A 27789-nucleotide genomic window follows, 5' to 3' on the forward strand; every position below is an offset into this window, starting at 1 on the left:
ACCTACTATGGAGTTATACAAGTACCAAGGTTTGCCTCGAAGGCGATAGGGTTGTACTGCATCATTTAAAGCCATCAGATCAACTAGAACAGTTTTGTAATTAAGAATCTATTTCATGCTCAATACCTTAGAACAGTGTGGTACTTGCTATTCTTTACTCCTCATAAAATGGGGATATACCAAAAATAAAACCATTGTCCATTGCCTAGACTTGCAGCATCAGTGCTATTGTCAGTGTAGAGATACCTACTGTATCTTAAATAAAATGAATGTGAGCTGATCACTGGCAGCCAGGGTCCAGTATGGACACAGTAATACTTTATTTTAAAACATTATTATTTGTCTTACTCTATGCAGAGATGGAATTCCTTCTCTAAGAAATAAATAAATACCTCTTTATAAATCACAGCCATACAACAAAGCACTAGGAGTTTAATTCATTGCTTCCTTCCTTTATTATTTTTCTTTATGACTTCCTCATTTGGAACTTCTCCTATTCCATCACTCACACAAGTAAAAACAAGCTTATGCAATCATACATCACATTTCCCTCTCCTTCTGCAAAGGAGGGGGAGGAACCCAGCTCAAAACAATTGAAACCATCAGAGATTTTCCCAGTTGTGAGAAGTGACAAACGTGTAGCCAGCACAGTGTCCCTCTGGCTGTCGGCTCCCTAGGATAGCCTATCAGCGCTGCGCATGGAAATCCTAAATTCATACTACAGCCAAGCAAAACCCTAGGAAAACAGCTATTAAAGAACATTTGTTCTTAGACATTCTCAAGAACTGTGTAGGTATTAATATAAAGCTTGGGTAATAGAGATGGTATGAACAGAAAGCTTTGTTCTTGCTTTTCACTTGAGGAACGCCTATTCTTTGTCAGCAATTCCCAATCAGCAAAATGAAATCGGAACAACTAACTGTGTAAAAGACAAAAAGACAAACAGCTTTTAATAATGTATAAAGTTGATCACAGTGCATTCCCAAGACTGAGATCCAACACCAGTATCTAGCAAACAAACCATTATGATTGCATTAATAGAAAATGCCTGATGCACAAGGAACATAATTAATTTTAAACAAGTAACTTCACTGGTCAAGGTTCTTGGGAGCAATGAATCTCTTTGAACACCCAACCTTTCCCCCACCCCCGCCTACAATGCGAGATACTTTAAGGGAAGCCTTGGTTTCAGAATATGGAGCTTATCTTGAAAGTAACTAGAGTTGTAGGTGGGAGGAAGGGGGTGTTTGGCATTCAAAATCGTTACTGGTAGCCAAAATGGCAAGCTTTCTTTGCAAACAGCAGGCACTGAGTCCAATGGGAAGAGTATTACAGAAGCACACACGTTATGCTGCACAAAGCAAGAGTCTGAAGTTGCACAGCTAGAGAAATCGGCCGTTACAGTGAGAGTGGTGATGGATTCTGGGATGGGAAATATGATCTCAAATAATTACTTACCAATCTGACTATGTATCCTAAGGGGCTGGAAGAAGGATGTATAAAGAACTGGAAGTTTAAGAAGTAAGAACCCAAGACGATCAGGGTTTCCATACACCAAATTCAACTTCCTTGAACAGGAAAAATTTGATTTTGTTTATGTGAGTAAGGAAGCTTCTATTATATCTCTCAGCTTTTTCACTCATCAGAATTGTTTAGGTAATGCTTGGAAAGACAGATATGGTATAAACAGAAATCATGAACGGTATTCTCTCAGCAACACATTAAGGTCTTTGAAGACAAACAGAAATACTTAATAATACTTTTTTAAATAAAAAAGGAGGATGGATGCAACTTAATTCCATTAATTAAAGGGTTAATTATGTGCATGATAAAAATAAGTTTTATGTTTTACTGTGCACACCCAATCCCTATAATCTGGTCATAAATAAAAGGGCTGGTGATAAGGAAAGCTGCAGGCAGGAGAGCAACTCACCATCTTTAATGGGCAGTTATATGACATGCTGCTAGTACATTGGCAGTAAATCAGCAGAAACATCTTTTATAGAGTTCTAGTTTTTATGATGTCATTAACTTTCCTCCTTATACTTAAGGGATAATGAAATAAAGTCATGAGGAGGGATCAAAGGATGAGCCCGAACTGTGTAGTTTGAAACAGCCACAGGGGAATCAATTTTGCCCACACTTTCCTGCAGACATTTTGATGGCAGAGGGGAGTGAAGAGTGGAGGAGGCAAGACAGACCACAAAACTTTTGGCAAAAGCTAAATAGCACACATATTAATGAGCTGTTTTATGAGACAAGTTCTTTAAGCAATATTACTGTGGCTTCAAAACACTGCAATTTAGCAATAATTTAAACACAAAAGGTGGTGGGATCAACACCACGTTCAAAGAAATTGCAAGACAGGCTGCAACGTTAGCACACCCATATTGGAAAGATGCCAGGTACAACAACGTTGTCTCATCCTCTCGTGTAATTAGAAACGCTGAGCAGGATGGCGATCGATAGGGTAATGCATGGTGTACAATAAGGGTAACGCACTGTGTACAATAACCAGTGGACACCATTAAATGAAGGCAGTAACACTGGAAAGTTATGACAGTTATGAACCGTTTAGGTGAAGTCAGGCACCAATCTAACACAAATGGAAGAAAATGTTGCCAGCAGATCTGTATCTAATTAAAAAAAAAAATAAAGCAAACCTCTCCCTACCCAGTAGCGGTCACTGTGATTAGAATTATTCCGATAGCGTACCTATCAGACAAGCCTTAAAAAGCATTTTTGAACAACACCTGCAACAGGTCTGTGAGTAATAGATTATGTCAACACATATTAGCTGCCATTTATAACTCAAGATGCTATTCAAAACTCACAGCCTAGTTTGCACAGAAACCCAAGAAACTCTCTTATACCTTCTACGTTCTACAAAAAGAGCATTTCTTCCATCCCAAGGAACGGCATCCTATTAAGTCACAAGGATAACATGGTTTTTTCCAGTACTACACAGCATTTGTCTTACATATTAGCTTAGACTTGAGCAGGAAGTGCCATTTGTTCAACACCTCATGACTGTTTACAGTTGTAGACCTCAGATGTGATCCAAAACCCTGTGAAGAGGCCTGCAACGAGCAACTGGAGGATGCCATTAGATAGCAAGGCATGACAGCTTCCTGAGTTCAGGTGAGCATTTACTCTATTTGCTCACCTGAGTGATTTGCTCAGCTTCAGAGGAACTATTTCCAAGATTAACATCTGCTAGATTTGACCCAAACAAGACCCCATGCTAAGTCTAGGTTAAAAATGCTGCTATCAGCTTACTGAGGGTAAATAAAATTTTAAAAATGCTATTACTACTAAAGAATTGAGAGCCTTGACTCCATAAAATGACAATCTAAAACTTGGTAGGGGAAACAATGCCTTGACTTTCGATCATTCCTTACTGTTTATTGTAGTCTCATCTGCCCATTAAAGAGGAAATTTTATGTCTTCCCACTGAAGGAAGATACCCAGTATTGGCTGTTTCTTAACACACAAATGATATGCAACCTGGGTCGTCTCCTCCTTGCAGCCCAATGTTTTCTTTCACTTGTTTTGCATAACTCTGTTTAGCAGAATTTGCCATGGAAATGAAGATGGAGAAGTTAATTAGCCCATCTTAGGGATTTGCACGAGCACATGGGAAGCTCTAGGTCAGCGCATCTGTCTGCAAACACGGTGGTCAATTAGCACGAAGAACATTTATCAACAAGCGCTGCTACATGTTCCACAAGCTACCTTTCAGCAAAATACTAGCCATACTGTATAGCAAGGATCAGACGTGTTAGTTAAGATTCTGGAGGCCACTCTACCCAAGTATCACAGGGCTCGCAGCAAAGTACCAATTCCACTCATCTTCCCATTCAAATTGAAACTGTCTTTTGTCTGATATATGCACGCAGTGGTGCGATGGAAGAGTAACCCATCCTGTCTGCCATGGAATAATAATGGATCTGTCAATGTGCCTGTCGATCTCCTGCCTGAGGATCTCTCACGTGCTCTCTGTCCTCCTTGCAACTGCAGCTGTGTTGAAAGCTCAACCCTGATAAGGCAGTAGTAGAGATGGAGGAAAGCTCCACTGGTGTTATTAAAAGAAGGGAGGGGAGGGAACACAGGAGCTAATTGCATGCACTGCAACTCTTCCTAAAAATAAGAAACTGAGTTATCACAGTGTTTCTTACAGGGCTTTATGCATTCAAACTTCTCTAAATGAGGGACTACACCATGCATTGTGCATCGCCATATAGATGATTGTATACCATTACCTAAAATTGAACTGAGTCTGTTCAACCTACTCTGCACTCCAATTTGTCACAGAAACAGTTTTCCTGGCCCATTCACATAATGAATGTGGATATGAAGTTAATGCCAAGGAAGATAAGCACCCTCAGGGTTATTTAAGCCTACCCTTCTCTGTCATTCCCTGCATTATTTCTTAGGCAGCATTATATAGGAGTTTAAAAAAAAAAAAAAAGGCAGAAGGGGAAACTGGGAAGTGGCACATCATCCAGATCTGATGCCAGCGTTTACAGTGACCTTGCTGGCTGAAAAATATTTTACTGTAACCTGTTTCAAAATCCATCAGGATCAATCTTAAAATTTGTTGTCAGAGAAGATACTGGACATATTGCACAAGTATATTTTGTCAGGTGAATGCCTCTCCTGTTTCTACAGAAAACTCAAATTTTTCATATATATCATATTCATCCAGTGAAGTATGAAATACATACCAGGTTCCACAAAGCAACAAGTCATATTTCAGAAGCTCAGTGCTTTGTTAGAGCACTCTGGATGAAGTCCTGTCCAGTGGAAAGGCTCAGCTCCCATTAATACGTCAGGTGAGAATTTAACTCTTTATAATAGTCTCTTTTAGTTTAAACATAGCTACATGAGCAATAAGAAGGTAAAGTAAACCAGCTTCTGTGTTGTGACTCCAGCAGATTCAGAGAAGAATGGCTGTTCAGCCAGCCTTTCCAGCTGTTGAAGTCCATGATCATATCCAACCAAGAAATGTTGCCTACGCTGCATAATTTAGCAAGATTCTTCATCATCTCAACAGCAGCAGCGCACGTGTGCTGGATCAAGCCTGTACTTGGAAGATACCAGCAGGATCGAGGTGCCTTGAAATGCAAGGCTTGTAAGCTGGGAGGTTAAAAGCAGCATTAGAGAATTAGGTGTCCAATTCCCACTGAGAACTAGTGGTAATTAGTATCTACAATAATACAAAGGCCCATGCAATTAGTATGCAAAGATGCTTGTGCAGAAGGCAGACTGACTGAGATTTAATTTTTAGGGTTTCTACAGAGATTTTATTTACGACCTAACACTTGATTTTACCTTCAATATTCCACTATATCCTACCTATCCTATCTTTACAGCACAAGCCAGTCAGATTGCAAAACAAGGCTTATCTACAGAGAGTCTTTCCCTGCTATCAAGTCTGTGATGTCCCTCAATTTAAATTGCAATGGTTTCTTCTTTGAAGGATTGCTAAGTGGCAAGAACAAAACCTATGACTGTCAGGCTCTAAGCATCACAATTTCTTAAGGCTTTACAGCAGAACATTAAGACAGGATGAAGAATTAGCTGTGTCAAGGAGAAAATTTGCTACTGTCAAATTTGTTTAGTTATTCAGAGTTACAAATATGATTTGCTGCTACCAAAAAATCAACTAGGCTGTATTAAAAGTGTAATTTGATACCCAGCTATAAATCTCTTTAATAAAGGTGTGGTGGAAATGATGTTATCCATATATAAAGATTAATCTCTATTTAAATATATATAAATTCAGGAAGCTGAACGACGCTGAAGCTCAGAGAGGCTTCTAAAGTGCAAAGTTGCTTTGTTACTCTTGGTAAATGCTAATTCTTTTTGCTGCCCGTTTGGTTGTACTTTACATTTAACCACACAGTTTTATTTATTATTCTCACTCTGAACTTTCACGGCATCCCTTTCATCAGTTAAATTCCCCCTTTCGAAACAAACATCTATTTGAACAAAAACAGTCTTTAAAAAAAAAAAAAAAGAATCAAAGCATTTTTAGTGAAATGAAGTTTTCTGGACTGAATTACCCAGCCTACACCATAGCATGCTCAGCCACTGGAAATTATTTAGAAACAACCAAAGGATAGGGCCAAAGGCCCGAGGCCTTTATCTGGGCCAGATGATTGATGTGCTGTGGGCCCCGCTGTGGTTAACAGTGATTTTTATCTGTTGCTAGCAGCAACAGTCAGGGGCGCAGCATGAGGCCAGCAGCCGGCCGCGGCGCTGCAGCAGGCCCGCACACAGGGACAGACAAATAGTCTTTTCAGCCGGACAGGTCTCGTGGGGGGCTTTGACATAAAGGGCCCTTTGGAAAGGCTGGAATTGTCAGCCCTTTGATGGCCGCATGCTGGGCCATTAGCTTCTGTTACTAATTTGCGGTGCATGTGAGAGGGCAGATCCACGGGAACACCTGCGAGCGGCTCGGGTGCATTGTGGGACGGGTTTTGTAGGGAGAGCCGAGGAATAAAGGACGAGGCATAACCCTTCCATCTAAAGGGCAGATGACACAGGCTATTATCGTTTCCAGCCATCAAAAGGATGGCTCTGAAGTAACATCAAGCCGTCTAACTCAAACCTGGGAAAGCAAAGAAACCAGGGAAATTCAGAGTTAATAAGGGGCCATCTGTAACACAATGTGCCAGGCTCCTGCAGGAACTTTTTGGCGAGAGGTAGCCTCACAACGCACTGGGATACCCAAGAGGAACAGGCAGGATTCAAGGATAAACCACCACCTGTGCTTGTACTGATTTCGAAATTCCCCATCTCCTCGAACCCCTGTGTGCAAAATATAAAAATATAATGGGAGAAAATAATACTGAAGATGAAGATGTTCATGGTAGATGCCAGCCCTGGACAGAAGTGGAAAAAATGCCATTTCTAACTTTTGGGGTAACTTCATAAACCCATGGACTCCTGCCCTCTAAACAGTATCACATTTTTCCACCAGCAGATCCCATAGACCATTAAAGCCTTCACACAACAGGGCCTGTCAACGCACCCTGAAGGTCTCCCCACCCTGCTCATGAGTTAACCAAGGCACAGCAAACAGCATGCCCGAGATTGCAGCGTGAGATTATAGGAGTGCTGGGAATACAACACAGACCTTCTGTCTCCTCCTCCTGGCTTTGAACACAAAACCATGCTTCCTTTGTTGGTTAACATTCAGGATGCCGAAATTCTAAGTATTCAAGGCTGCAGCTTTAAAGATTAATATTAAAGCAACTTTTGTATTACACTTGTGCAAGCAACCAGAAAAGTACATATTGTAAAATAATCTGCAAGTTGGACTACTGTAGGCCACTTCAGTGACTAATGAACACGTTAACTTTCAGGTTGAGTTTCACTGGAAAGCAATTTTTCCAACCAAATTATAAAGTCTACTTGAGTAACGGGATCATTTACAACTCTCATGGCACCGTGGTGTCACGAAAATACCACTCCGACAGATTTAAATAGGCATCAGAGACCACCACAACATCCAAATGAATCCAACCCCAACTTCAGTCAGAAGGAAGAAAACCCACGGGGATAGACACGCTGAGTTTGCAACGACACCGAAGGTACACTTTTGTCAAATAAAAATTCTGTAAAACTTGGTTTGCAGCATCAGAATTCATGCTACAGCAGTGCTCAGAGGCACGAGCCAGAAATAGGGGCCCCACCGCATCAAGCCACTGGTTTTCAGCCCTGGGACATCAGACCTCCAGCTTTGCTGAGTACTTCTTAAATAAGCTGTAAAAAGGTATCTAAGAAAAGCAAATCTGTGGTCAAGATGGCCTTGAATTCAAAATAGAGCTCTACAACTTTAGTAGCATTCCTCTTAAGGTGTTTGCAAATTGGAAGAGGTCGAAAACCAGCAAGACTAAGTGAGGTGTAAGAAAAACCTACCATTATAAAGGAGGTTTGGGTAAAAGGGCAACAGACTTTGACCAAATTGAAACCCCAAAAATATTAAAAGCACATCACTAAAGTCTGAAATCAGAAAATGCCTACAGCAAGGCTCTGAGAAGTTCTGAATCTGGCTCTCACAATGCAACTTTAATTACGCATCCTTCCTACCTGTGCTTCCAGCTTTACAGCAGTTGAACACATTTAAATGTCTGAAAACCCCAATTCATGAGATCTTGATCAAGCCATTGTAACCTTATTTTCAATGACATATTTGCCTTAGGTTTCGCAAGTGCTGATAAGAATTCATTTCTTTTAAAGCAAATTCTGACAAAATCAATCAACTTGAGAAGGTACTGGTGAGTGAAGACATCATGATCAGTAAAGCCACAAACCACAGCCACGCTGTGGTCCTGCTTAGCCGGCAAAGACCCACTCCCTCTATGTATTGGGCTCTCTTCCTGCAACTTCCTACTGCTGTCATTGACAGACATGAGAAAAACCCTACTGTTCTCCCACTCATTGTCTGAGGCCAGCGAGGTAAAGAGCTACCTGAACAGAATATGCCCAAGGATGTTTGCCCAAGGCAGACAGATCAGAGATAAGGTTTTGATCAGATCAGGTGGAAAACATCCATAACGTGAAGCAGAAACTAGTCCTACTGAGGAGCTTTCTTCCACACTCGATTCCTCAAGTAAAACAAAGCAAAAAAACTCCAAATCCCCCTCCCTGCCCTCCAGAAAACTCTAGATAAAACCAGTAGGTGCCAAACGCGTTGTTCAGATGCTGAACTATTTGTGCACCTCACAGATTATGATCCGTCCCACTGGCTCCGCACCCACAAGCTGGCAGACAGCCCTGCAGCAGCTTTGTTTCTGCGCATTTCAACATTACTCAACTCCTTCATGCAATCATCTTCTACTCGCTTTCCCTGGCTGTTCAGTATAGCAATGAAGAAAATTAATGTGAAACTGCAAACTGCCCTTCTAATTTTTCTTTCTCTTTTGAGAACCTGCCCTCCCCTTTGATCCTCCCAGTGAGCCTGTTTTGATTGCTGACCCTACCACCTGAACAGAAACTTAGAAGTGCGAGTCATCGATGCACAATGTGTCATAGCACTTTGGGTCAACAAGTGGGTAGTGTGCGGACACTCCAAACCCCTTCTTTCTAAACACCAGATTAATCTAAAGTTCATTTGCATTGCTCTTCATGCATGTTTGAACACGTACACTTCATTTAAACTGCATTGCCTAAACCAACTTCCACTGTTTTTCTCATTCAATGCTGCAGCAGTACTGGAAGCTTTTGAGGAACTGATTTCCTTTATATTTGCAAGACTATTCAAATTTCAGCATTCAGTTCCAAAAGGCAACTATCACATCAATCCTGCCAACCCAACAGCTTGGTGGCCATCATTCAACTAAGGAACTCAACAGAAACACTTTAGAAAATCCCTAGGTTGGTTAGCTGTTCCTCCCTTCCCCCAAGATGCTTTAAAACCTATGGAGTTTATGGATGAAGTGGGCCTGAGAGGCTATGCTGCCCACAATACTTGTGCTCTCTGCACCAACCACAGTGAAGCCCATCGGCGATGCAGAGACTAATTGTCGGCTTGTGTTAACAACCTTCAGATAAAACGATTAACTTTACATCAGTCATTGGCCATTATACAAATAAAGTCCCTGAAATAAAACACTGCTGAAGAATCAATTTCTTTTGGTTTTGATAATGAATGCCTTGGCTTTCATTTCCCACATAAATGCCTTTTTTTTTCATATATGTACCAAGAGCCCATCATACTGCAGCAACATAACAGATGCATGTTTGTCTTGTTTAGTGTCTACTAAGGATTTCTATATGGTGGCCCTCATCCTGGAGGCCAAACACAGCTCCCCAGACCTTCTGCCCTTCTGCTTAGGTCGTCAGACTCTATTCCAGTGTCTGATGAAGGAAATAACATAAAGAATTTGAGAAGAAACACATTGAGGAGAAACAAATGTTGAGGAGAAACAAAGGCCTTTCTGCTAGGGAACTATTGTAATTTCCTTGAAATATTAACCAATTCTTAACCTACCTTCTCACATGGCACCAGATATAGTGATTGTGGAAACAGCCCCTTAAATTCCCTCCCTTCCAATGCTCTAAATTGGATCCTTAAATAGGATTCATATAGTGAAGCTGATTCTGGCATGCCTCAAAAAGTTATACTTGTTAAGAAAAATATTTGAAGAGTGATATACCGTGAGAAATATCATTGTTTGTTTGTTCTGAAATGCAAATATGCAAATAAGGACACAATATGTTTTAAAAAATAATAGAAGTCTTAAATAGCTGCCCAAAAATAATGCAGCCAAGTTTGAGAAAAAGATGTAGATATGAAAGTCATAATTATCTAGCAGTAGGACTAAACCAAAGAGATTGGTTGGAAATAGAAAAAGAAAGAAAACCAGGGAAGTGATAAACACACGAGACTGCAGCATTTGGTTTCAAAGTGGGCCAGGTGGCTTCCTTGGCACTTTGGCAGCAGAGAATATTTCAGACTCTCAGCACATTCTGAAGGCAGAGAAGCTGCCTGCCCCAGCCACAGCCTGCTGGGTCATCGCAGGTTCAGAGACCATGCTCGCTATCCAGTAAAAGCAGCTGTACTTTCCCCACTAATGGCTAGATTTAGATGCAGTTGCAGAGATCTTCATACTACCATGCTTCTTTGCAAATCTGGGCAATAACTAATGCTACTGCAGGCTGTAGGTTAATCTAAATTACGTATCTGATACTCCAGTTCTTCTAGTCATCACGCAACTTCCAGGTGGGTGAGACTCTTCCGAGCCAGGACATGCCTCTGGTTGGACTGAGCATTGGCTAGTACCTTGAGAGTGTCACCAGGACACCAGAGGCCAGGGCAGAAGGGAGACGCCATCAGGCATTTGGTTCTGCAGCTTCACGGTGGCGTGTTCTGTTGTCATTGGAGCTAATGATTCCTAGTCCTGTCTAATGCCAGTGCTACATTGCTTTGCCCTTTGAGTTTCAGCTTATGCTCCACACAATCACATTCCTTGGAGCAAACTCTGGGTAGGCTTTCCTAGACCAGCAGACAATTTTGGATGGGGTCCGGCGCTGTTACTTCCAGGTGATACAAACAGGAAAAGTCACTGACCTGATATTATCCAAGACAAGGGGATGGGAAGAAGAAAAGGAAAGAGAAGGAAAATAAAAAAATATACAATTGTTCAGTTTGTGGGTAGTTTTGAGAATGAATTATTTTCTTGTAGTCCCTTCAGTGCTCTCCATCCCACATCCTTCAAACAGGCACGTTATGCCGCAGGAATCATCTTCACAAGGTCTGACATTCTAGGACGGGCAGCAGTTTAGCCACCTCCTCAGTGTTCTGCACCAACAATTAGTAGGAGCTTCATCACTATACATCAAAGATGTAGTCTTGCCTTAGATAAGATTTCATAGGAACTCTTAAAAGGAATGCATTAAATACATTTCTCAGGAAATACAGTGTAACAACAACAAAACCCACAAAAAAATAGAACACAAGAAACCAACCACACACACACAAGCTTCCAGACATTTAATTACAAAATATATGCGTGTGACAGACATCAACAAGCCTACAGGAAGATTCCTGCTTCAGTATTCAATGCAGCCTCAATAAATATTTCAAGGTTTCAAATGGATGCTTTGCAATAGCAGAGTTTCCATTTGCACAAGTGCCAGAAGGAAGAATTCAACGCAGGCTTAAAGCAAAACCAGAGTATTTTCCTGTAAAACTTTAATTGGGAAACTGACACTATATAATCTGTACATCATTGCCTCCGAGCTGTTGTTAAAAAATTAAAGCTGTATCAAAAGAACTGCTTTGTTAAATTAACACGTTATGCATACCAGACATAATCTGCACCAGGAAAGGAAATAGCTTTGAGTCAAAAATGCACTGATTGTTATGGTTGTCATTGACAGAGGCTGAGCCAAGCAACGTAAGCAGACAAAAGCATCTTACAGGCCTCCTGTACAGACACATGCCCTTACAAACACGTAGGCTTTATTTCAAAACCTGAACAAAACCAGGACAAGCAGGATTTCATTATGGTGATGGTTACAGCTACAAATCACACAGCATATTGTGTGACTTCAGTATGAAGTTTTGACGATGCACAGGTACAGGGTGAGGCTGTGCTGCCGGAGCCCTGCCACCAAGCCCACCTTTGCTTTTATTCCTAGGCTGGCAGTAAGGAAAGGGCCAGAGCACCCAGCGCTAGAGCGATGGCCTCAATGGGTGTGACAGCTCTGGACAGGTCATAGAAGCCTCTCCCACCCGAGAGCAAGACATCCCAGCCCCTTGGCTCCAGTGGGAGGCACCGCCTTCCCCATGCCAGCTGGCAGCATCCACAGGACATCAGCCGGTGCCACAACAGGCACCTTGCTGAGAGCTGGGCTGCAAGCCATGGCTGGGGGACAGGAGAAGCTGAGGAGTCTGGTTTGAGGAGAGGGATGGTCAGACAGGGACACAGGACAAGCAGCACAGAGCTCCTTATACTCTAGGCACAAGACACAAAAATTAGGTGGACTTTCTGTTCAGAACTACCTTACCTGTTTTAGTAAATATTCAGTAAAACACTCTCCATCTGTACATGCCAACGTACAAAGGAGATGACTACCATTCTCCCATTTCAAGGATAGAGAATCTCATTCACCGAGGCTTAGAGCAACTTGCCCAATGCCTCTTTGAAAGTACTAATTTAAAACCTCATTTGATCCAGGTCTCTCTCTGAAGTTTGTCTATTCTAATCCCGAGGTTTGCTCAGCAAATATACGGCAAAACCAAACCAAGTGCCCTAAGTGATCCCAAGAATATGACCACCACCTCTGTTTTAACCTTCGCAAGCTCATGTCACAGCCACCATCATTTTGGCTTCAGATTAGTCCAGGCTCATCAAACAGGCTATGATTTGAACAGTGCCTCGTTTTGCATGCCCAAACTCCTGACAATGTGAGAGCCTCAAAGAGGCTGAGTTTTCTAAACATATGGACTACAATCCCTCAGAAGAGACTAGTTCCTCTCATATGTTTCAAGTTGTTCACCTCTGAATTTGAAGTGCCAAAGTAATTTTGGAAGATCTGAGCTATAACGTTTCCTCAATAAGATTTTACAGCTTTGCACGTGACAGTCTGCTATCTTCATTGCGTGCACCGAGAGTCTAAGGCAGTGCTGTGGTCTGCAGCGGTGAAGACGGGTTAACAGTTTTGAGGCTTTTAAGATAAGCAAAATTTCCCTTGACGTTGTAAACTCTTCAGGTGGTTAGAGACAACAGTTTCTGCTTTTTTGATGTCTTCTCAGAAAAGAGCTCACATAATTTTATCAGTCTCTGGGGTGACCATCAGATAACCAAGCTATTCCTGTCTGAACCACTCAATACATCTCCACCTTCCTGTCACTGGCAATCCACAAGACAACCAGAGGACTCGAGCTAACCACACGGCTCACAACTTAACTGATTAAGTAGGTGGGAACTGATGCCAGCTCAGCTCAAAGTGTCTTTCTCTGCTAACCAGAAGCTGGCCGCAAGCTGTAGAGGGGAATGACCACAGATAACACACTGATACCGAAACCGTTTGGTGAAGTTGCAGCTTCCTGTTCGAGTGCTCTCACAATCTCTTAGAAATGAATCTTCGGCAGGAAACTGGCTGCAGTTAAATAGGCTGTCTAGGTCGTCATGTGGCGTGTATTACTGACTCTTGTTTTCAAGGGACCATTTATTACTCTCTCCTGCCCTCTTCCCTGACTCTCTAGAGATGAACCAAATTAGGGCTCTTTCTGAGAACAACAAGTGTTTAGGGGGAGGGAAAGATGCTTAGAAGTCATCTGTGACCACCCTCCACCTGTTACAACTCGATGCCTGCCAGTTAGTGGCCCTGGGCATCTTCATTGTGATATCCTAATATTCATGCTTCAAGCTCTTTTTCTCTTAAACCAGTGTGCTACATGGCCTAGATGCTTTTAAGCAGCTTTGGAAGAGCAATGTGAATACAGTCGGGAATATGTGTTCTGTGAACTGGAAGAGGAGGTTTGATCTAACTTTGATCATGAGCCTTACAATCGTGCTTGTGTCAACACCTACTTGTATTTTGCTACAAAGAATGCTTACAGAGAAAAGCCTTTTAAACAAGTGATTTTGAGAACAAATTTTGAATCTTTGGTTCATTACAAGTATCCCATTAAGTTTAACTTCTCAGCTGTTCATGCTGCTGCTGCCCAGAGTCTGAAGGTCCTAGTCCTCACCTACTGAAGTCAGTAAGAAATTTCCTCCACTGACACTACTTGGTGTCCTCAGCTAGGTGGCAGAAAGAAGGGCATGTGGCTTTAGTCACTCCATGGGACATCACAGTGGAGGTCTAATGGTTGTCACAATGATCTGATGATACATGGAAATCAGTTCACCAAGAATAATTGTGAAGAAAAGTCATATTAAACCATATTCTGCAATTGAAGGTAGAGTGAAACCTCACAGACAACAGTTACGTTTTCACTTGCTCAGCTCTGGCTACTTGTAGAGTGTATGTGACACACGGCAAAATAAAACACTTAACCACTGCAGATGACAGCAGAGTTTCATCAATCTATTAAAACAGGTAGATATTTTACCCACCTCGATTCAACCATTTTTTCCTTTGCTGATTACTAGCTGTTCTGAGTATGATGCTGCATGAGATGCACACGCTATGCAGTCTATACCATACTTCATCTACAGCACTCTACTTGCTACAATATGTCCAAAAACTGTCCTGCTTTGATTAGCTGATTTCATGGGTAGCATGAACCATCTCAACATCTAGTATGACCATGTCCAGAAAACCTGAGAACCACACACAGTAGTTTCTGAATCAAACCTAAAACTTCTTTATGCTTACAGATAGCAAAGTACCAGTCTAAAAAACCTGAACTGAGGTTTGCAAACACCTGGCATCTACACAGTCCTTACATGTTTCTCAATGTCATGAGGCTTTCTGGAGAACACATGTGGCAAATTAATCAAACAAGAAAATTCCTCAGGATAATTCAGATCCAGGCCATAAGTGTTCAGGCACACAAAGTCTTATCTATCATAAGCACAGAGATGAAATGAAGATAGTAAAAGCATGAATCAGGCTACATTCCTGTAGGAACCACTGCAGACGTGTCCCCAGTGATGTAACTGTATGCCAATTTTCCATCATTCTGGTTGCAAAACTCTGAATATTCACAACCAGTAGCACAGTAATGCATCTGGAAAGAATCTACATATAAAGCAGTTAATTCTGGTAAAATCTCGATGTGATACCATTTGAGCGTGTAACTCAGCAGCACCATGTAAGGACCACTAGTGCTCGCTGGATTTTTTATTATTTTCTTGAGACACATACTAATGCCATAATCAAAAGCAATTTTGAGCTCAAAACTGACCTCGAGGTTACAAGACTCTATGGCAGACTGTTACCTTTCATTGGAAGTACATTGTACAGCCAAGACGTTAGCACATACACACCGGATGGACCACAGGGCTAATTAAAAAGTAGCTTTGGTAGCTGTACCTGTTCCAAAAGCAAGTTAGTAAACCAAACTTTAAAAAAAGTAATGAAATCGAAGGTGCTACAGAAGCAGACGATTCCCACAAAAACAAAGCAGAGCTCAGAGTGATGAACAGTTGTTTTACTCAACCTCAATGTCTTTGAGCTCCTGACCCGAGATGAGCTGAAAAATGAGAGAACAGCTACAATCACTTGAAAACTAAGCTGAAACAGCGGGTATTCTGAACTGAAAGTTAAAAATTTCTCAATTCATCTCATTGATCAACGGGTTTTAAAACAAGACTTATAAAGACCAACTTTTGGGTACGGCAATGCCTGAATTTCAGAATTACACCACTGCCTCCTGAAAGCCATTTACTAAAACAAAGAGTCGAGGAAAAAGCAGAGAGTACTTGGGCTTACCAGCTGCCAGGTGGTATTGCAAAGGTCTCCCACATCTGTGTGATTTGTATCTCACATACAAGCTACACACAACGGAGTCATTCACATTTCTGCCCTTGTCCTTCATTCCCTGGCTTTCTAGAATTGCAGTTGGTCCTTTTGCATCAGGTAAGGAGGAGTCTCTTACAGTTTCATTTATTTATTTGCTATAAAAAGGAGAAAGGACAACTTTCTAAAACGTTACCAGCAAGACATGGTGACAGGGGCTGGAATTGACCACAAGGAACTGCGATGCTGAAATGCTAAGGTGGCGGGAAGTGAAAACACTGACCTGGTGTAAGAAACATATCACGTGGCTGACCAGGGTTTTCATCTGAGTGCTCCTCTTCCAGCAAAGCAAGCACTGCAGAGAAATTCAGTCTCTTCAGTAATGATTTTACTCCTGCAGCAGGAGCTTAACCATTCCTACAAAGGCAGCCCAGGAATCCTGGGCTCCTCCCTGAACCACCTTCCTACAGAGGTAAGCATGGGGGCTGTTTCTCTGTTCTCCCACCCCTTGGGAATGGAGGAGCACTGCCTTTCCGCTGCAGACGCAATGACATGCCCCAGTATATTTACACTTGGCTCACACATGAAGCAAGAAAGAGAGAAACCTCAGCCTACAGCAGATTCCCGTTGTCCCCCCGCCCCCCCCAGTTTGCAGTTTTCACAGCAGAGCCACCACACCTTCAGCATGTTACCAAAACCTTTTCTGGTGTGAGATCTGACTTAGGATTGCTTCTGTTGTGGTGTTAAATTAAAGTTGCAACTTCGTCTTCTGTTAGGACAGGGAAGAAATTTAAGATTTTTCTCCAACCTTTAATAATGTCTCTTAGTTAAAAAAAAAAAAAAAAGAAAAAGAAGGAGACAAGGAAAAAATGCAAGTGATGAAATTGAGTAAAGACCACCAACCTACAGGAAACCTTCCTTACACTCTGGATGTGCAGTGACTAGTTTTATTACCAACCCGAATAACCTACCCTCTCTGGACTAGTTTATTTCATTGCAGTTTAAACACAGGGAAAACCATTTGGGGACTGATAAACAATCAGTGCCCGAGTGTAAGCACAACAGGGTATTCCACTGAGCTGCACAATTAAATATTTTAAATCTTACAATGCTTTAAGATGACGGACAGTGCTTTCTAATGCCAACAGCACCCACAAAGTTGATGCACTCGATCCCTTTTCCTTGTTCTCTCTTGTTCACCTACGATTAAGGTGAACAAAACATGCTGTTCGTCTTTTATTTCTACAACAGCATTCTGAGTTAGCAGCACTGTTATTTCCTCTGCTGTTCCCCTCACACTTCGTGGTTTTGGGTGCAGGTTTCTGCAAGGGCATATTGAGATATGAGATAAAACAAGAGAGTGTGAATCCCCATTTCCCTGCCCCCATGAATTTCCTCTGAGGAACCTGCCACAGCACCCAGCATAACACACACCAGTGCGCTCCGGCAGCCCTCAGAAATGGGCAAGTTTAACCCCTTCTCTAGGTATAAAGCCCTAGCACTGCCAATTCTCACTGCACAAGACTATTAGAGAATTAAAGAAAAATCAAAAGCAAATCCCCCAAGAGGCCCCACACTTAACCCCTGTTCTTTGTGCTCATCAGGTAAGTAGCCCTGATTCTAATCAACCGTCTGTTTTAATCATCTTTTTGTTGGTTTTGGTAAAGGGAAAGGAAAGAAAGTTAAAACAAGGCAATGGATTTCAAGGAAAAAGAGCCATGAGAGCAAATAACAATGTGAAACAGCTGAGACAGACAAGCAAATACCCTGCCCTATTACACAAGGAAAGCTACAACATATAAATGACACAACTGCCTCAGGATAGTCTTAATCAAAAAGGTCCAGAAATAAAGACCAGATATTCACAAAATCCTTTGCCTTTCCCTCTTCAGCAGGCTGTAATCCCTTCCAGGCTGGTGAATTCAAGATGGATTTAGGACAACTCTTGATTTTAGCATGCAAGGCCAGGGACAGCAAGGTTATCCTACCCCAAAAGCCAAGGAGCAGTGGGATTTTTGGGGGATGCATCTGTGTAACAATACTGTCTTTCTAGTCAGATTAGAGATCTGATCCCCCCATCGCCCTGAGCAGAGCTGAGGGCAATAGCAAGGGAGATTAAAAACGTGGGCAAAAATCACGCAGAAGTCATATGCCCCATACCTCAAGGGGCTTGCAAGGGCTTGTGGTGTCAGCTGGCTGCACTTCCCCTGCAGCTGGGGGGTTTATGGAAATCGGCATCATCCCATCCTGCTCTGGCCGCAGGGACAAAGGGGCACTGCTGCCGGTACGGCTGCGCCAGAGCCTCCTTAGCAGCCCCTCTGCCAAGGCCACTGGTCCAGGCAGACTGAAATTCAGCCAGAGAAGGCCCTTTGTGCTTACTTATTGCTGTGGAGATGAGTGAAAATTTATGGGACTCTTCATCCTAATTAAAAGCAGAGGTCATCTAAGAAGAAACAGACTTTCAGAAAAGGGAACTTCTAAAGGAAAATGTGTTGTAAGGAAGTTCATGGACTTCAGTATTTGTAAAGCTGAAGTATGTAGTTTATTTATATTTGTACTTCTGCTTATGCTTTTCATGGGACATTTCAAAAACCCTCAAAAGCTCCCACGGATGTGGAGTAACATATGTACTAATTACCCATTAGCATTTGAGCTCACGGGTTAGGGACAGCCTCCAGAGTCAAGCAGCCAGCTCCTCGGCTGGCTTACAGCAACCTGGCTCCATCCCACACGGCACTCTGAGCAAACGGACTCTATTCAGTGAACTCGGCTTGTCCAGGTGAATTCAAACGTGGGGATAGTTCTTGTAAAGTGAGGCTATTTAGAAACACGCGAAAAGAAAACCAGTGGAAGTTAAATGCTTTGGACTGACACCCACCGTTACATGCCTGGCTCTTTAAAATTCCTCCTATCTTAGAGGGATATGTCCTTTCAAAATTATTTAGGTTTCTATTACATATTATTATTTTTCTTTTTTTTTTTTTTTAAATCCTTTGTGCTGTCATTGCTCTTACAGGCCACATCACTTTATTCTAGGCCCTTTTTCTTTTCTCCTTCTGAGTATCTGTCTTCAAAGAAGACAGAGAATTGCTTCACCTGAAGGGGACCTATCTGCCATTATTTTTCTTGTCCAGAAGAAAAAGACAAGTATAGTCCCTCTTTTATACTTGGCATCATGGCAAAATGAGATTGATACTTATTTTGGCATTGTTACTCCCCTATTCATAAATCTTGTCCAGAAAATCTTGCTCATGTTGCCAGCCCACAGGCGCACTATTGTAGGAAATATATATTAAATTCACTTTTATCATTTAACTTTGGCTCCAGCTCAAGGAGTTTTAGATTCATAACAAGAGCCCTGTTTCCAATATTGATTTTTGGCAAGGAAAAATGCTAATTTATCAGAGGTCCTAAAATACAATGAATTTTCCAGCCCAGCTAAGAAATGTTACCTACCTACAGAAGAGAGTTTTTTCAATAGTGTATGACAGATCAGCAGGTGGAGAAACCCCATTAGTTACAGTTCAAGTTTGCCTCTGGTCACTGAGCATGCTTCCACACCCACGAGCTGAAGCACACTCAAGAATTCCCAAGCAATAGTATTATATGCTTCATAGCAATAATTTTGCTTATCTTTATGTAGAAATTTATCCTTCTCAGGACATCAGTTTCTCCGCGGCAGTCTCAAAGATGGCAAGGTATATAATCATCACTTGGGGTCTTGGACCATGCTCCATGTAGGAAGTGGTACTGAGTTAAGCTCTGTACAGAAAAGATGCTGTTGAAGGTGCTTTTCCAAGCCTTACAATTTGATACCCAACCTAAGAGCACAAGAACATTCTTGAAGCACAGAGTGGATCAGGGGAACGCTGCTGGCGTCTTCTTCAGCAAGCTTCTGTAACCATTACACTGAGACGGTGAACCTGCCTGTGCATGCACCGAGGATTTCTGGCGTGGGAACAGCCTCCTTAGCAGGGACCATCTGTTTCAGGGTTTCACAGAACTGCACTGAGCTGGCACAAAACTAAAACAGGCCACAAAAAGAACTTTACAGGGTATATGAGGGTATATAAACCTGCAGAGAGTCAACAGTTCCTAGGCTGATGATTACCTAGCATTTTGCAGTCATTCATATTGGTCCTCCTTCCCACTGAGCTTGTTGCGCTGGACACTGCCTCCATGCTGTAAATCAGGTGAGTTACAGCCCAGTACTTGCTGTCCTGGCAAGAGTGCTGTGTGCTCATGGGTACGAGCTAAAAAGATCTGAGTGGGGTAAGGTGGTCACAGGCAGCTGTGTTGGGCAACAGCCCACTGTATGCAACATCAAGCACGCAGCACAGGACAGGAGTCCTGGAAGGCTGTCAAGATCACCACTAGCAACTCGGAAGCCAATTCCAAAAATCAACAATATAATTTGAGAGAAACAGTCAGGAAGGATCAGACTGGGGTACAGGCAGACAGTGCAGCAGGGCTTAGGATGCTCAAAGCCCTCCCAGTGCTTGCCTGTACCACCTCAGGTTCCATCTTTGTCAGGGTAACACGATAATCATTCTCAGGCTATGTCATCAAGTAGAAGGAAAGAAGGTTGCAGATAGCACTGAGTTGATTCTGGATGACCCAAGCGTCTCTGCAAGCCTTATGGTGTTTTGCACTTTTCTTTCTATCCATGAGCTACAGTCTAAGCTATCTGAGACACTGGTTTCCGGCGCTCAACAAGGAAGATGTAAAATCAACAGAACTTGATGAGCTGCCAGGGATTTGACTAGGCTGCAAAGACTTTGATATTTTACAGAAGCTCAGAATAAAAATCAGCTGCCGCTGTTGCCAAGTGTATGTTACTGTTTTTATTTTTAAAAAAATCTTCCAAGAACAAATAAAACCAAACAATGACATCTCATCCTCCTGTACTTTTGTTCCAAGGTACACTCAGGCAGGTTGGTTCACTGGCTATCCATTTGCCATATGCTTTCAAGTTTATTCTTTTATTCACTCCCACATTTTAGCCCCTTCCATTTCAGAAGAGGAACAGCTGCACAGATGCTCTATAAATAAACTACATAATTTATTGGAAGAGGTTTTGTATTTATTTTTTTAAGCTACCACATATTCCCAGTTCTATCCTTTTCCATGCTCTCTACAAAACTTGAGTCCAGTTCAACTGCAGCTTGAGTTTGTCTATATGATGTGCGCAATGGTATAAACAATTGCAACTTTTTAGCTATTAATAACAGACTGTATGTACTGATCTTATGTTCATTGTAACTACTTTCTAACTACCTTAGGTCCTACAATGACTTAACTATCAGAAATAAATTTGAAAAATGGTCCACAGGGCACCTTCAGTGATACACAGAAACCTCAACATAGAGCTATTTTCTAATTCTTTCTGTATTTTTTAACAAATCAGTGCGTTTTCAGGTAGACAGGACTCTCATCTTGTTACCAAAAAGAAAATCTGTTTTGTCTGCTCGGAGGACAGACAGACCTTTCTGACTAAAATCACTAATCTCATTTGTGCATGCAGGAAGTGTGACAAATGGCTAGAATAGTTTATCACACGTATGTGACCATCAAGTCATAAAGGGAATAAGATATTAACCTCCATAAACAAACTAGCATTCTATTTCTCAGCACAGCGGAAGCATACATTTAATAAGATAAGGATATGAAACACATGCTACTGATGAGATAAGGAGCTTGCAGAAACAGTACAGACATAGATATGTCTCATATTATCCAAGTAAAAGTAAATGCCATTCAGAACTTTATTCTGGGAAATAGATTGATAAGAAATTTTGTCTGTAATATCTACAGATAGACTGTGAAACTACGTGCCAAGTCACTGTTAATGCTATTTTTGAGGCTACAATTTAAATCTAGGTGCAGTTGAAGTTAACCAGAGGTTATTTGGTAACTTTAATTCAGAATTTCACTGAGTTATTTCAAGCACAGTCCTTATTTAGACACTTAATGTTCCATGGGAAGCCTTAAGTCCATGAAGTTGTTAGAATATTCAACAGTCAGGAGTTATTATTTAGACACTTGCATTTAGTTTTCTTCTTAACTCTAGCTCCAGAGTCTGCACCTTATATACGAGTGGTTTGCCAAGGTTTTCAACATTGGCTTCCTCTGTACAAACAGGCCTTGGATATTCAGCTGGATGAGCTGAACCTTGGACTGAAACTTTTCATACAAGATTACTACTACAGGTTTTAAGTCCTCTTTTTGCAAATGCGCATTTCCTTAAAATGTGCATTTTTTACAAATGTTTCTGAAAGCAAACACCTCTGCAAGGACAGCTGAAGCAACTGAATGGTGAAGCGTGCAGATGTGAAACGAGCTAATTAAAAATGAACAGGCACAAAATAGTTTGTGGTATTTAAACAGCTGCTTATGAAACCCGGTACAAGAACTTCACCAAGTAATGATATATATCATCATCCTGCAAGTGACAGTCTTTCACAACACAAGCCATGCACAGATATCAGGGGGCACACTCAATACCAGACCAGTGTCTCCATCGTGCCTCCTGCTAGCACTAGTTTTTATCATCCTTTCACCACGTCTGGCAAACAACCTATTTGATGTAAACAGGGGCAGAGCCAAAATAGTGACCTAGTGTTTCATATACAGCCATTTTCATGAGAAAATGAAAACTGTTACAAGACATTATGGACAACCCCTGGTTTGGGGCCAGTTGTCTTGAACCAGTGGCTTGAACATCTCTCTGCCACCTGGGAGAATCAGCTTCCAATGCAGGTTTGGGCCAGCGAGGTCTGGCAGTGCTGGAAGTGATAGTCTCTGCCTTATGCTAAATCAATTTAGAGCAGCATTGGAGTCTTAAGGGAAATGGTCAGCCTCAACAGCTGGTACATGGTGAGGCAGAAGGCAGTTTAATAGGGAAAATGACAACCCATAAGGAAAAGCAACCCCAGGCTCACACTACTCATGATCTCAAAATACTGCCTTGGCATGCAGAAAGCTCTTACCTCCCTTGAGAAGTTATGGGTTGGCTAAATAACAGAACCTTGCCCCCACACATGCACAGAGAAGGAGCTAAAAATTTTCTCAGAATCATTTATCTGAGAGACAAAAGTAAATTTCTTAACAGCCAGCAATGGAGGAAAACAGTCCTATGATTTATTGGCCTTGAGACTCTAAAAAGAATTCTTTGGCCTTTTTCCATTAAGATTTCGCAACCTGTGTTATAGCCAGTGGGAAATTGTTTAATTCCCAAACCATGCCCTCAGTCATAAAATCTGTGAAGATGATTCATTATTATTTATGTGGTGCCACAGGCATGCATGGCATTTTATAGACAAAGAGAAGATTCAGCATCTGCCTTCAAAAGCTTAGGTGAATCCAGCTGTTCATGTGTATGGGAAGCAGAGCGCAATTGGTCCTAGAGCAAACGTTCCTCATCACTCAATGAATTAAGTAATGATACTCACCTGGGATGCTGGAAAGATTTAGACAGGAGGATACTTAGGAGACATGTGTCATTACTGTCTAAAAATTTGTGACATTATTTCATTAAAACCTTAAGACTTTTCAAGTCATATGTTATTTTGTAATGGCTTTATGATTAAAATGTACTTGGTCTTGCATTATGAATTTCTGATAATATGTATGATAGCATGCGACAGTGTCACTATGAAATCAGACCATAAATTCTACTCTGCCTAGCAATTTTTTCTCTGTGCACACAGCACTGAGTAGGAACTCACAGGTTCCATCATACAACTCTAAATGTACAACATAAATTACTGAAAGAAAATAATTCGTGCAATTATTGCAAAAAAAAAAAAAAAAAAAAGGTACCAGGTCTCCATATCAACTTCCTGAAGTATATAAAATCCACCCTTGTTCTGGTCTACGAAAAGTGAGGAGTTACAGCTCTTGGTAAGAAACAAGGGTTTGGGACCATTCACCTAGAAGGCAAAACTTTATCATGGCAGAGGTCATGAAAACAGCAATTATTGTTAGTAAGTGTAGGGAAGAATTGTTAGCTGGACTAAGACATTCTTGTTCAGATTTGCGTACAAGATTAGCATGTGCCTTCCTCTACAATCTTTGCACTAGCAACGAGGGTATACATGACTTCTTGGCTGAACAACCAAGGTATCATAACACATACATACGTTTGTTGTGAGAGTCAAATATAATGTGATTCCAGGAATTTTCATGTTGACATTGCTAAGCCACTCACACCCTCTCCTATTTCCTTATTAATATATACAATAAGGTCTATGTGCCTGCCTTTTTGGACAGCTGAGCAGCAAAGGTACCCAAAATAAACAATAATTATACTACCTCTACATGAAGAAATGTCATTATTGCACATACAAATAAGGTACACGTGAAAAGAAATGGTCAGTTGAACATCAGCATTACATTGCATACACATGCAGACATGTCCTGGCCCATAACACCAGCCCTAGAACACTGGTACCTATAGCATTCCTGCGAAGAGAAGACCAGAAACATCCTCCTAAAACAAGGGAGCTTGTTTTATAACTCAGAGCTTGTAAAGAAAGAGGACATTGACTTTCTTTTGTTCACACTGGTGAAGGTCACAATTCTTCTTAAAATTGAGTTATTTTGTCTTTGATTCTTGTATTTAACACACAAATGAAAACCTATATGAGGGAGGGACAAGGGAAGCATCTCCCACCGGTGTTGAAAACTCTCCCCACTCACGTCTTTTAATTCTCACAAAGTGACTATCTAGCTGAAATCCACTATAAAACATAAAAAAACCCCCTCCCTATAAGAATAAAATTCAATTGAAGAAGCCCTCAGACTCTTAATGCATGCTTATATGTCAGGGCTGTCCCCTGCCAGGTGTGTGACAATCCTGTAACTCTAACCTTGTTTTTTATGTTCTGCATTTCTTTTATGTCAGTGGATATGCAATAGGTAGTGTAAACCTCTGCAATCAACATCAACAGAAGTGAAAGAATTAGCTGTAAAATGACTTACGGAGTAGCCTCTTCCTGAAAGCGATTGAGCAGAACTCTGTGGGAGGAAACAATATGCCACAGTAAGTAATGCAAGAGATTCTGTGTAATGTAAGATAAGAATCATTTTGCGATTCCCTCCCCCAGCCCAGTATTCCTTAGGGGAGAACTTCACAACCAAAGTGCCTCAAATGATCTGACATTCTGCGTGCTGCCACAGGAGTAACAGCAAAAGAGCATCTCCAGGTGAGGGCTCCAGGGCTACTTCAGACAAGGCTTTCATAAGCTAGAGCAGGGCTTCGACAGCACCTCCCAACTAAGGTAAAAGCTCTCAATGTGGGATACGTCTTCATAGCAGCAGAGTATGCATTTTGAACCGTCCCTCTTCAGTATGTAATGGCAGCTTTCAAGGAACAGCACACGTGTGTAAGGATGCTTTCCTGAATCAGGGCTGCACATTTTGCCTTATCGACTCCAACTTTCAGTCATGTAACCATACATCACACTTTCCATTCCCCTCTATGAATTTGTCATCCTCCAGCCTTCATTGCTGCAGTATTACCATATGACAACTCTATCTGAAACAACAATAGCAGCAAAGCACTAATTTATCATCTCTCAGATCTTTAATAAGTATTCTGTCCCTTTTGAATAAGTTAAATTACATTGTTTACTGCTGCTCTTCATTTCAGCTCCTCCTGCTCCTTTCTCTACCACCTCCTTACCTCTTTCGCATGCTGGCAAATCATTTGGTTCTTTTCCTTTTCATTACACCATCTCCAGTCACTTGGATCCCTTTCCCCTCTCTACGACCCAAGACTGTCGAGCTGCTGTTTTGTGCTGGCAGTGGCTTTCTCGACGCAGCTAAATGAATTCCACCTCTATCTCCAGCTGCTGCTATATGCCTTCTTTTCGGAAATTAAAAAGAAGCTGGGAACAGTGGTGGCATATGACACCACATGACCCAGCAAGTACTCTGCAGGCCAATTTCCAACTGTGATTTATAATCATGGTGCCCTTGCTACGTGATATTTATTAAACAAGATTCAGGGAGTCTTAGCAGTCCTGTTTCTAAGACTGATGTTCTAGTGGGTACCAAAGCCTGAACAAAAATACCGAATTGTTGCAGGCTGATCGCGAGGATTGTTTGTCTTTCTGCAGCAGCGCCAGAAGTTATCGTGTTACTAAATCACCACAACAGCACAATACTCCCAAAGAGATTGATGCAAACCGATTGTAGGCTACTGCAAATACTTGTAATTTTCCACCAGTAAGATAACAGTTCCTTTGTACTACCAGTTTGCAAAGCTTTTGATTAGAAGATATCTAGATACATGCAGAAAACTTTCCAGACTCCTGCACTCAATGGAAGACTCGACTGTCTTGTTGGTCTGCCCATGCATGCTCTGTGCCACTGTCTTGCAACTGCCATAGACACCAGAGAAGCAATTTGCCCGCCAAGTGCCCGTGGGGGAGAGTTTCCAAAGCGAAGAAAAGATAACAGCGAAGCCCTACAATTAAGTGAGTGTGCTGCTGGAGGAAAGAGGGGTCCCTATTAACCCTCTCACCAGCTGGCACAGGAACCAGGGTGCCAGACGGAAGGAAAGCTGTGGCACAGCTCTTCCCAGCTTTTACACACAGGTCTGCAGCCAACGTGTGACTGGTGCCATCCCCATCCCTGGCACGCAATGCCTGCACATCTGTCCTGCAACTCAGGAGACCTCTGCTCTGCAGGAAAAGGACACCTTTCACAGGGGAGTCTGAGATAGTAATAACCAACCACTAACAGCATTTAACTTTCCACCTTTTGCATATTGCACATTGATTTGGTCTCTGCCTTCAAATGCTACCAAAAAATAGAGTTATTTATAAACCTCTTTAATGTAAACTTCCCAGAAATAAAGCTACAGACTGGTGAAATGAAGGGCAGTAACATTTATCTCTGTTTTTGAGAAACTGAGACAAACCTATCTCTCCCCCTAAATACTTTAAAAAAAAAAAAATCCTCAAACAACTCACAGACTTCAGCCTTGTATAGAAAAAAGGTTAATAACAATATCCTGCTATCTACATAAGTGTATTGAACAGCTGAACACAATTATCTGTTCTGACACTTTGGATAGCTTGATCAGGCAGTTCACCTAAAGTACACAGGAAAATGAGGAGAGGGCAAATTACCTACTTGGAGAGGCAGGAGGAGGAAAGGAGAAAGGGTGGCAGTTCTCACACACACCCCCCCGCCATCAACTCAGATTTAACAAAGATTGACAAGGTCTAACAAATTGGAAATAATAACCAAAAACAGAAACACGAGGTTTCATTAGAATCTTCTCTGTAGGGAAACTGCCCCTCAAAGCATTTTCACTTTAATAGTTACTTTCAATCTTTCTTTGAATCTTGTGCACACCCAAAATATTTTCCCAGGATGGAGCAGACCCTTAGACAACAAACTCAAACGCGCTAACAACAACCCTGCTTTTCTTAGATAACTTTCAGGCATCCCAAGCTGTCCAAGAACCCCAGGAATCTGCAGACCACTGATTTAAAAACACTGAATAGAAAACGATAAAAACAGTTGCTGAATAAAGTGTTACATCAGAAATAATTAAAACTGAATGGCAATTTACTCCGGCATTTTTCACATCTAAGAACTTCTTCCTCCCTTGCAATCAAAATCAAATCAGGGAGGGGGGGAAAAGTTGTGTCCTCCTCCCCGGCCCCCCCAAAGTTTTATTGCACATATAAAGTTAGTAACTGGTGAATACTTTGGATTCAACTCGTAAAATCCTTTCAAAAAATTAGGTTTACGCACAGCCATGTCCCACACTCTCCAGAGCTATTTGCAAGCATTTTTCTGCACATCTAACAAACCGCTATTGCTTTCTTGGTTAGCTGGGAA

The 27789-nt window shown here is 41.7% G+C and overlaps 1 protein-coding gene across 23 annotated transcripts in view; it reads right to left on the bottom strand.

Annotated features, from left to right (window-relative positions):
• FBRSL1 (fibrosin like 1) overlaps positions 1-27789 on the bottom strand; it is a 549252-nt gene that overhangs the window by 268328 nt on the left and 253135 nt on the right. For 21 of the 23 annotated variants that reach the window (XM_054844224.1, XM_054844220.1, XM_054844213.1 and 18 more), the window contains one exon: positions 24913-24948. The exons of the other annotated variants lie outside the window; for them this stretch is intronic. In XM_054844224.1, coding sequence (XP_054700199.1) covers positions 24913-24948 — 36 coding nt within the window. The remainder of the gene's footprint in view (positions 1-24912; positions 24949-27789) is intronic. 23 annotated transcript variants of the gene reach the window in all.

This window comes from Grus americana, chromosome 16, assembly GCF_028858705.1.
Source record: "Grus americana isolate bGruAme1 chromosome 16, bGruAme1.mat, whole genome shotgun sequence".
Taxonomy (NCBI): domain Eukaryota; kingdom Metazoa; phylum Chordata; class Aves; order Gruiformes; family Gruidae; genus Grus; species Grus americana.